This window comes from Arachis stenosperma, chromosome 9 (assembly GCF_014773155.1).
Source record: "Arachis stenosperma cultivar V10309 chromosome 9, arast.V10309.gnm1.PFL2, whole genome shotgun sequence".
In the NCBI taxonomy this organism is placed as follows: Eukaryota; Viridiplantae; Streptophyta; class Magnoliopsida; order Fabales; family Fabaceae; genus Arachis; species Arachis stenosperma.
In genome coordinates, this window is record NC_080385.1 from 155,309,760 (window position 1) to 155,320,930 (window position 11,171).

Consider the following 11,171-nt stretch of genomic DNA (forward strand, 5'->3'; position numbering starts at 1 on the left):
TAAGGAGCTATTATTTTTTGTATGTTTTTATTTTTTGTGATTGAATATAAAATAAAGATATGAAAAGGAAATGCGTCAAATCAATTATAGCATAGTGGCATAGTGATAGTGCAATGAAATAGCCAAATAGGCACATCTTTAATTCTTTATTATTAATAAATAACTGAATATATTATTTTAAGGCCGACACAAATTGTTTTTATTCACCGTCAAAATAAAATAAGTTTGTCTTTTATCATTCTAGAGATTGGTCGGTTCCCAAAGCTGAAACTAACCCGGCGATGTTTTTTCTTTTATTTTCAATATTGAATTAAAAACCTTTTATGGTGTTTCGCCAATTAATGAGATATTCTACTCATCTAAGTAATTTTGAAATTTTAGGTCACACGATGTTTTTTTTTCACGTTTTTTCTTTTTCTATTCTTCTTTCTCTCTTCTTTTTTCGTGTTTCTTTTTCTTCTTATACTGGTATACGCACGGAGATTTTTTTTTTTATTGTGCATTCCTTCTCTTCATCTTCATTTTTTTTTTCGGATTCTTTCTTCTTCACGTATTTTTTCTTTATCGTTATTTTTTGTTGTTGTTGCTGCTGTATTTTTTTGTCTTTTTCTCTTCTCCTTCTTGGTGAAGAAGCAGTAGAAGTTGAAGAAAAATAGTTTTGAATTATGTAGAACATAAATAAATAGAACATTATCCATTATATAAATTCAAAAAGTAAACTCCCAATCCGATCCCTATCCATTTCTAATTAGGACAACCCAATCCCTCACCAAAAAATTAACCCACCCTGGTCCTGTCTATACAAAAAATCACTCATCGCGCCCCCTCCTGTATATCTCCCGTCCATAGTTGACGGAAAAAGCTGATGTGTCACTTACCGGTGCTGATCTGGCAGTTAGACCAAAGTTAAGTGCCAAGGTGGATAAGTGGGAATGGACATGGGTCGATTTGTCCCCCTGTCACATTAAAAAACGACGTCGTTGCTAGGTTAAGAAGGAGCAAACGTTTCTTTCATCATTTCATTCCTCAACCTCTGCACAAAGTATTCATAGTCTAAACAAGAAACCCTAGGGGACCATGGTTGGAAGTGGAGAACGTTGTGCATCCTCCAACCTGCGAACTGGTGATAGTTGGAGTTATAGCATGAACTCTAATGAGAGTATTGTAGGTAGAAGGAAGAAGAGATGGGTCTCCCTAAAATGCTGTTGCGGGTCTGATGCTATTCTGTTCATGTCTGGGACCAAAAGTAATCCGAATAGATTATTCTTACGGTGCCCTAAATTCAAGGTATGTTCATGTAAAATTTTGTGTTGAATGTACAAAAATTCTATATTTAGTTTCAGGTCTGTTTATGGTTTTAACCTTTTTGTATCTGTCTATATATAGACTTCAGAAGGATGTTGTTCATTTTTTGTATGGCTAGATGATTATGTCTCTTCCTTTAATGAGTATTTTTCGAAGACAACATCAAAAGAGGATTACAGAAGAACCAGCAGCGATTTGAAGGCCTTAGTGATGCGGTGGATGACAAAGTGAAAAAATTAGAAATGAGGTTAATTGGGTTAGAAAATCAATTAAAAAAGAGTAGGAAAAAATGGGTGAAAGTAGATGCTTGGGGTTATGTTGTAGTATTTTTGCATTTTTTATTGGGGTTATGGTTGCCTGTTTATTTAGGACAACTATGTATACAACCTAATGAATAACTTTAGGATAGCTAAGAACTGTATGGCAAGATGAGATTGGAAATGTAAACATTTTGGATATAAGTTATATGAAGATGAATTATTATGATAAGTGTTTAAACTTAAACTTTGTTACCTGAACTTAATTCAAATTAGAGCAGCAAATATTTGTGCATGTAACATAGATTGAAGTAAACCTTGTAAAGCATAGCAAAAAGTACTATTATATTCATATTGCCAAGAAAGATGTAACTCATATGTTCACAGTGATAATATAATTGCAGAGGCAACATGACCCTAATCAAACTTTAGATATTTGTAAATACCAAAATATCAAAATAACAGCAAAACATTTGCTAACATAATTGTATCCTTCAAACTAAAGTCTCAAAATACCAAAATAACAGTATCACATATCTCAATATCACATATCTAAATTTCTATTATAAGTGTCACCCCTGCTTAGGAGGCCTAAGTTCTGGAGGCCGGTAGTCGGGTGTTAGCACAAATTTTAGAAGTCGTGATGCTGTAGTTGAATTTGCAGCTGCCATCGTCTCTTCAGAAATCGTATCATGACTGGTTCCTGGAGTAGTCTTCCCAGCTATTAAGTCATTTGATTGGAGCTGTGAGTTGTGAGGTATCAGGTTTGGGGCTTGGGAAGGTTGAGATTTGAACCATAAGGTTGGCCCCGGTGCTGGTATGGGTGGAGGCACGAAAGATGGAGTTGGAGGCCTAACAATTTGCTGCGCGAAACATAGTCTTGTACTCCCTATAACCCAACTCCTTCAGTAACGTTTCAAAATCAAAGAATTTTACCAAATCAATGTCTAAAGGTGGCCACTTCTTCACTTTTTCATCAACATATTCTAATTTGCCCTGTGCATTCCTCTTAAAAATTTCTCTATGATGAAAAACAGGAACTATTTTAACCTCATCCATCTGAAAATTATTTTTACTAATCAAAATCCAATTCATGACAATTTAACATCACTGTGCCAATCATCTAAACTACTGACAATTAACATCAATTATTTAACAAATTAACTAAAAAAGTTCAAAATCCATTTAGCATCACAACATTTATAAAAATAAACAACCAGAAAACCCATTTCAACCTACTGAACACTAAGACACCAACATGCAATTTAGGAACAGAGATTGGATTAGAATAATGTTTTAGATGCTCAAATTCATTACTAACCTGAATGCCGACACAAGCTGCCTCCTCCACTACATGACGTCAGTGACTTCGTCAAGTGTGGCGTTAGAGGAGTCCTCCGAGTCCTTCCTGGCGGCCTTGTCAGCACCCTTGTCAACACCTACACTTACTACTTCCACCACTATCTTTCCTATCGTGCGAAGAAGGTTGAGGGATTTTGGTTATTCTGTAAATTTGAGTTAGGGCTTGGGGGGTTATGAGAGTGAGAATGATGTTTGCTCCTTCTTAACCTAGCAACGGCGTCGTTTTTTAATGTGACAGGGGGACAAATCGACCCATGTCCATTATCCCTTATCCACGTTGGCACTTAACTCTGGCTTAACTGACAGATCAGCGCCAGTAAATGACACATCAGCTTTTTCCGTCAACTATGGACGGGGGATACACAGGAGGGGGCGCGATGAGTGATTTTTTTCATAGACAGAGATCGGGGTGTCCTAATTAGAAATTGACAGGGACCGGATTGAGTGTTTACTCAAATTCAAATTCGAATAGGCTTTCTGCATAACACGTACTCATGGCGAAACAATTGTATAATACTAAATAAATGAAACATAATTCATTATATAAAATTAAAGTTTTTGCATAATGAACCGAATACGTACTCATAGTGAAACAATTGTATAGTATTGAATGAACGAAACATAATCTATTATATAAAATCAAATTCAAAAAGCTTTTTGCATAATGAACCGAACACACTCATGGTGAAACAATTGTATAGTATTGAATGAACGAAACATAATCCATTATATAAAATCAAATTTGAAACACCTCTGTCTACGAGATTATAAATTCAATTCAGATTCAGAACACTGTTTCAATTCAATTCAAGGAAAAGTAGAAGAAGAATCTGCGTGCGAGAAGAAGAAGGAGGAAGAGGAGGTATACGTGTATTTAAAAGAAGAAGAAGCACGGAAAAAAAAAGATAAAATGTGTGTAATAATATTCTTTTAATGAGAGTGATTTTTGTTGATTTTAGACCTAATAAAACTTGGAATTTGAATGCGAAACATAATCCTTGTTTAATTGGTTTTGGCTCACCTAAAAATATGCTATTTTTTTGCTTCACAGTATTAAGTTTTCCGAAGATTTAAAGTATTTAAAATTATAATTATCACTTTAATATTTGATTCAAATTATTTTTTAAAAAAATTAAATGTTTTGTTTTGTTTTAAAAATATTTTTTTCATCTAGCTACCACCTTATCAATTTATTCCAAGTATTATTAGCAGATTATCAAGTTATTTGTGTAATTTAATCGATTTAAGTTGGTCTAATTTTAACTATTTTATTTTTTTTATCACTACTATTTCGTCTATTTAAGTAAGTGTAAGAAATCGAATTTTATTATACTAACTATAGATAACAACTTTTAACCAGGGACGGATCCAGAAATAATATTATGGGGGGCCAATAACACATATAATATTAAAAATTATGTAAAAAAATAATATAATATAAGATATATTACAAAAATATACTAATAAAGAATATAATTTAAAGTAAAAAAAATATATGTATACTTTTTGTTAATAAAGTGGTCGATTTTTTGTATTATAAAATTCATTGATAATAGAATTTGTGTCAAATTTTTCAGTAATTTTCTTTTTAATATAATTAAAAGACAATTAGCAAGAAATTCATCTTTTATTTTGTTTCTAAGTTATTTTTCGCAATATTCATAGTTGAAAAAGATCTCTTAATTGTAATAGTTGAGACAGAGAGAATTAATACCAAATGAATAAAAAAAGACGGCCACAAAAAGAAAAATAATTTATTTTATGAGATTTAAAATTTTTATTTAATTAAAAAATATTAGTAATAATATCCTTTTTTTAATTTTTTTAATATTGTTACTTACTTTTTAGATATTAAAAACCATTAATATTTACATTAGACTGAACATTTATTTATATTAGACTAAATACTAAATATTTTTTTTAAAAAAATTAAATTATACATAATAATTTATTACTATTAAAAAAAGTTGGGGGGCCGAGGCGGCACTCGCCCCCTTGTGTCCGTCCCTGCTTTTAACTGAGTTCAGATTCAATGATAGATTAATTTAATTATTTTTCATCCAAAGATTCTTTTTAATTATATTTTTTGGTTTTCTAAAAAAAAATAATAATTATTATTCGACAGCGTGTCTTCACTTGTCATATTGCATCATCATCGTTGTCTTCGTCTTCTTCTTCTTCAATCTTTGGAATGTAGATGCAGAGATGCTAACATTCTCTGCAACATCATCAACTTGAGCTTCCTTACTCTCTCATCGACACAAACACTTGCAAGCTCTTTTCCAAAAGCACCTTCAGCGATACCACCTCTTTCATCATCACATTCAATTTCTCCATTGCTGCACTAATAGTAAACTTCGCGCCACACTCTGCTCCAATTCTACCATCTTTCAATTTACATCCATCTTGTACTCCATATCCAACATACTTATTACAATCTCAATTAGTTACAATGAGAAAAAAATCTTTTATTTCAATTGAACCAACACGTAGTTAAAATTATGATTTTTTTAACCTTTATGCATTTTACTTGTTTACATTGATCTTTTTTTTTCTGTGGAAAACATATTTATGTAAAAGTAATAATTTTCTTCAAATAAAGCTGGTGTATTTATATTTTGTAGCTTTGCTCTGAATGCCCTTGAACTGTTTGCTGAAATGTTTCTTAGACCTGTTTTTGTAGATGCAAATTCTGGTGCATGACACTAAGATATACATATGACTTGAACTATCTAATTTTCAAACACATGGTATGACCAAATGATTTTTAAAATTGGAATGTTAATAAAGCAGATTGCATGATTAATAAGTTTGTTTGCCAACAGGGAATGAGGGTTTTAAGAAGCCTTGAGGTCTTGAAACTGGGAGTTGTCAACTACTTGGATGCCTTGAAACTGCAAGAAAAGCTGGTCTTGGATAGAAAATCTCATAGGATATGTGATACTCTTCTGTCTTTGCAACATCCACCTACATACACTGTTGGCAAGAGACAAACTGTTCATAATTTATTAATCCCACAGTCGGAATTGGAACAAATTGGAGCTGAACTTCACTACACACAACGGGGAGGAGACATTACATTTCATGGTCCACACCAAGCCATTTTATATCCTATCATATCACTTCGCGACATGGGAATCGGTGCTCGAAGTTATGTGGAAAAAATGGAGCTAACTATGATTGAAATGGCAGCTCAATATGGTGTGAAGGCTTGTCCTGGACTAGCTGGTGAGACAGGTGTGTGGGTTGGAGAAAGGAAGATAGGTGCTATTGGTGTTCGGATATCAAATGGAATCACTTCTCATGGTTTGGCATTCAACATTGACCCTGATTTAAGCTATTTTAGGCACATTGTTCCCTGTGGAATTGCTGATAAAGAAGTTACATCACTGAGAAGGGAGACAGATTCTGTTCTTCCACCTGAAGAAATAATGCAGGAGCAGTTAGTTTCTTGTTTTGCAAGAATATTTGGTTATGATAACCTTATCTGGAAAGAGGATGCTTCAGTAGTTACTGATGGAACTGAATGAGATGAAAGCATTTTAGCAAACAGATAGTTGTATAACTTCTATGTTTGCTTTTATTCTTTCTTATTTTACTGTGTCACATTCATTCTTACAAATATAGAGCAAATGGTGCTACTTATGCAAAGATGGCACTGAATACAATTCCACACATATTATAAACGTATCTTCCATAAACATTGTGTTTTGGGAAATAACTCCATTATTGATTTCTATGGAAATGCTTACCACTTTAGGAATATAATGAACTTGTTTGTTTTGTTTATGTTACATGCAGATCACCAAAATACATTTTGTACTTCATGTTCCTGGAAAGTGGTCTTGCCTGTCAAGTTTAGCTGTGACTGTCACACCTAATCAGGATTAAAAGCAATGATTCAAATTAATATTGTCAAGAATATTAGCAAATGAAGACAACCAATTTTATATCATGTGAATTAGTCACATGATACAAATTGGCATGTGATGTAAAGATTGTAGAAATGTCAGAGTAAGTATGAGATTTGATAAGGATCACATGACATGCTCCTTCCTTTCCACGTTCTAACCCGCCAAAAAACAAAAATGCATTGTCCTTTTCCCCCTTCATATCTAAATCTGGATCTTCTAAACAACCATTGATTGGTTGGAGAAATGTTAAATTATGTTTAATCTCATCATTGTAAGAGTGCAAGCAAGCCGCTATTTATGCATTACCCGATAATTTTGATACTTTATCAGAGTCCATGACTCAAACCTCTTAAATTCTTCATTTTCCACAGAAATCTTTAACCACCAACAACCTCTTCACTTTTAGATACACTTGTCTATTCCAGTTCTACCTTAGCCATAAATTACAACACAAACATGCCTTCCAACTCTGCAATGGGGTAGTTTCAAGCACCAGAATTCCTTTATAATAACTGTTGTCAATCGTTGTTTCAAATAAAATCTGCCATGAAAGCTGCCACTCAGCGAGCTCTGGCGGATCTCTTCGTTCTGGTTATCATACATTTAATCATGTGCTCTATAGTTTCAGTCAATTGTGAGAATAGAATTAATCTGACAGATAGGTTGGCGACGCAGAAGCTGCTAGCTCATGCCGCCTCCTCAAAAAGTATAGATAAATTGAAAAGATCATATGAACCTTCTCAGAAATCTGTAGAGCCGAGTTTGAAGAAGGCTCCTTCAAGCAATTCGAATCCAACACACAACAGATGACTCAAACGGAAAGAAGGATCAACTCTAATCTCTTTCTTCATTTTTGTAGTTTATGTAACTAGTTAGTAAATCTTTCCTTTCACTTAATCAAAGATCAGAACTTTTCACTTAGCTGTTAGGACTTTGATGTATTTTACTTTTGTCTGTTTTGGACTAGAAGGATAATATCAAACCATCTAAACTTTTGTGGGATCACATGATACTAAATATTTTGCACTTTTGGACCAAAAAAAGAGTGCAATTTTAGTGATCACTAGTACTCAGATTATGCTAATAGTGACAGCACTTTGTAAGATGTTAATTATTCATGTTGAATTAATGTGTTATTAAGTTTGAATCTGAAATATGTGTTTGCTGAGATTACAATATTACTATAGCACATCCTCTTTGCCACAACTCCAAAACTCACAACAAATGATTCAGGTCAAAATGCATACCTAGAAGTTATTAAACATGTACAAAGTTGAAAGATCTTAATGAAATGATTTCGAGTATTACTATCATCATCTTTTGTCCATATGGAAAGAGATGTATAAGACAAATGTGAATATTAAAGAACATTTGGAAACTCATCATTTAAGTCTGAATGCACCAATAAAACAGAACATAGCTCAGTGTCAGGGAAGTGAAGATGTGCCAGGCTTCAAAGTTCGAAGTATTATACTTTAAGGAAACATATATTGTTTTTATTTTTTATTTTTACAATTTGAACTCAATAAGTATATTCAAATATATTGGGTGCTTGTTTCATAATACTAGAGTGAGGGAACCGACTTTGATCGTTCGTTTGCATAACTATTGAAAATCAAATTTCATAAAAAATAATATTATATAATATTTTATCAGGATCTTTCAAAGTTGTACATGTTTGCTATAGCTTTTATGAATGCATTTTGACATGGATGGTTTGTTGTGTAGAATCTTTTCTTACACAGATTCAGTGTTTTTGAGGAGTGGCCAAGAGGATGTGTCACAGTTACATCATAATCTCCATGATGCAGTGAAAAGTGTATAAATCCAGTGCTGTCTGCTATGGCTTTCTGAGGCTCAGTTTGCCACTCACTGATGAGCTTGTCCACAACGTCACTGGCCAGAGTATTCTGAAAATTCTCATCAGTGAGAGCCATGTCCTTGAAACCTGCAGCTATTGCCGGACCGACAAACATGATGATCCCTTCAACAGAAGGATGAGAGTATTATTCTCTTAGAATTTCTTCCAAGTGCTCTGCCTGCTTCCCATCCAAAAATCAAGAATGAGAATATAATTTGGTGTCTTATCATTAAGTCATAAGCTATAGTTAATTAAAGTAGTACAACTTTATTCTAAAATTCTAAGAAGATAGTCTCTATCGAATTCTAAGGATGACACTGATCAAATTAACATGTTTTCCTATCTTAAACATTAGAAATACCTGATTTGGATCTGAATCCACACTCACTTCTGTGAGCCATATTGGAAGTGAAGTAGTATCAAAAGCATCAAGAGCAGCTCTCATGGAAGTAAGATTTGGCTGGCCAGCAGTGAAATGGCCTTGCAGCCCTATTGCTGCTGATATTCCTTCATTTCCTGGAAATGACCGAATCTTCGCCATTTTTGCAATATAATTGGCTGGGCTGGAAGCTCTATCACCACTATATTCAATAGTGTTATACTCATTCATGAACAATAATGGTTTTGGATCAAGCTGGTAAGTTTTAGAAAAATACTCTGCAGAAGCATTTTCACCAAGATTGCCCTCAAAGAAGCTGAAGTGCAGATTCTCATTCACCACATCCCATGGAATGAGTTCACCTTCATACCTTGAAACCACAGAATTTATTCTTGTTTCTATTGCTTCCCTTAACTCATCAGAAGATAAGGACGTGACCCATTTAGGCTGCATGTTTTCATTGTCCCAGAAAATGTTGTGGCCTCTGACACTAATGTCATTCTCTTTGGTGAAATCCATCATGGCATCTGCTATGGTGTAGTTCTCTTGGCCTTGAATTTCCTCTGTGCTATACCACTTCATGGCATTGGTGAAAATTGTATATTTGAATCTCGATCCAAACCAGTTCTGGTAATCACTGCTTGTGAGGATATGGAAGTTCATTCCACATCCAAATGGGAAAACAGACTTTTTTTTGTTTGATGGTGACACTTGCTCCTTCTAATGTTGTTTCATTTGTATGTATTATTTGGAACCTCACCTTGCTCTTACGTACCTACAAGTTTAATTCAAAGACTGTCTTGATGGAAGTAGAACAGAAGCATAAACTTTCACGCTTGGTATGCACACTTTTAACTAAAAAAATTAAAAGGGTATGCACTTCTTTACCCTCTCAATGCTTTCATCTTGATGTGATCTCCATTGCTCTTTGGTGAATGGTTGCAAGGAAACACTATCAGCCCATTTTCACCTTTGAGTTCTTGGTCTGCATGATTGAATATTTGAATCAATTTCACTTCACAAAATTTGAAAGATATCTAAATAAAAGAAAACCAGAACCATCTGAGTATTTGACTATTTTTTTCATGCTCTTAAAGCTGAGAAACATGCAGGTATTAAGTCTAGAAAGTTTTTCACTTCACCTCAAAAAGAATCTCAGCAGGGCTTGAGTAGTTGGCAACTATGCCACCTTTTAGCAGAGTCCAGCATCCATGCTTTGCTACCACGTGGCCTCCTTGAATCAGCTCAGTTGCATTCGTTTTAAATATAACTGACACAGTGTCACTTCCTTCACTGAGCTGAAACCAAGCTGAATATAGAAATAAAGTCACAAATTTCTGGTTGAAACACAACTCATGATACTAGAGGTAATAACAAGTCTAGAACATAGATTGTATGTATGAGAATGCTGTCTTCAAAGTCTAAGTTACCATTTAAGTTGTATAGCATTCTTTTATTAAGTTGGACCTTCTGGGAGAAATTATCTGCTGGTTGAGTCCTGTTTCCCACAACAATGAATCTATTGCCTGCATTGGATATTCGTTCCTCGATAGAACCATTTTCGAATACTGTCCAACCATCTATGCTGTGATCAAATCCTGGATTTATTATAATGCCTCCACCATACTGTGCTCTTGGTGTTTCTGCCACACACTGCTTCATCAAGGCATTGTCAACAACCGCTTATGTGTCAATGGTTTATAGAAACTATCACATAAATAATTTAAGTATTTGTCTGGTTTAAGTTATATTTTTAAATTATCATGTATTCTTGAACCTCAGAAGCAAATGGTGAACATATACAAATATGTAGCCGCTTAGGAAAAACACTTTGTAGTATTCTACTCTCCATTATTTTAGAAAATGATTCTTATTCATGAGACTTTATGTATTCTTGCCTCAGTAGTAGCAGAATAATCATAAGGTAAGGAATGGACACCAAGTCCTGCATTTATTCCTAGATATATTAGTTAGTTATATGGTGAACAATGTAGATGGCACTGAAAGAGAGGGAAAGAGAGATATAAACCTGAGATCACTAAAAGCAAAGAGGTACTAAACAATAACTTGGAGTCTTCTGCAGTAGTCTTCAT

At 33.9% G+C, this 11,171-nt stretch overlaps 1 protein-coding gene and 1 pseudogene across 3 annotated transcripts; one reads left to right on the plus strand and one right to left on the minus strand.

The window, feature by feature from the left end:
- The first annotated feature begins 5,068 nt into the window (after nt 1-5,068).
- On the plus strand, nt 5,069-6,666 carry LOC130951301 (octanoyltransferase LIP2, mitochondrial-like). Of its 3 annotated transcripts, none has more exons than XM_057879951.1 (3): nt 5,069-5,274; nt 5,594-5,674; nt 5,750-6,666. In XM_057879951.1, exons 2-3 carry the CDS (start codon nt 5,624-5,626, stop codon nt 6,452-6,454), a joined length of 756 nt encoding a protein of 251 aa, XP_057735934.1. In that variant the 5' UTR covers nt 5,069-5,274; nt 5,594-5,623; the 3' UTR covers nt 6,455-6,666. The 3 variants fall into 3 exon arrangements, with proteins under 3 accessions (XP_057735934.1, XP_057735935.1, XP_057735936.1); XM_057879952.1 differs by having other exon boundaries at nt 5,608-5,674; XM_057879953.1 differs by lacking the exon at nt 5,594-5,674.
- A 1,862-nt stretch (nt 6,667-8,528) lies between these two features.
- LOC130950204 (endo-1,4-beta-xylanase 5-like) lies at nt 8,529-11,171 on the minus strand (annotated as a pseudogene).

Excerpts from the sequence above, each read along its gene's own strand:
- LOC130951301 (XM_057879951.1), top strand. The coding sequence starts at position 5,624 with ATGACACTAAGATATACATATGACTTGAACTATCTAATTTTCAAACAC. Across the intron at positions 5,675-5,749 it reads ATCTAATTTTCAAACACATG|GGAATGAGGGTTTTAAGAAG; the intron begins GTATGACCAAAT and ends GTTTGCCAACAG.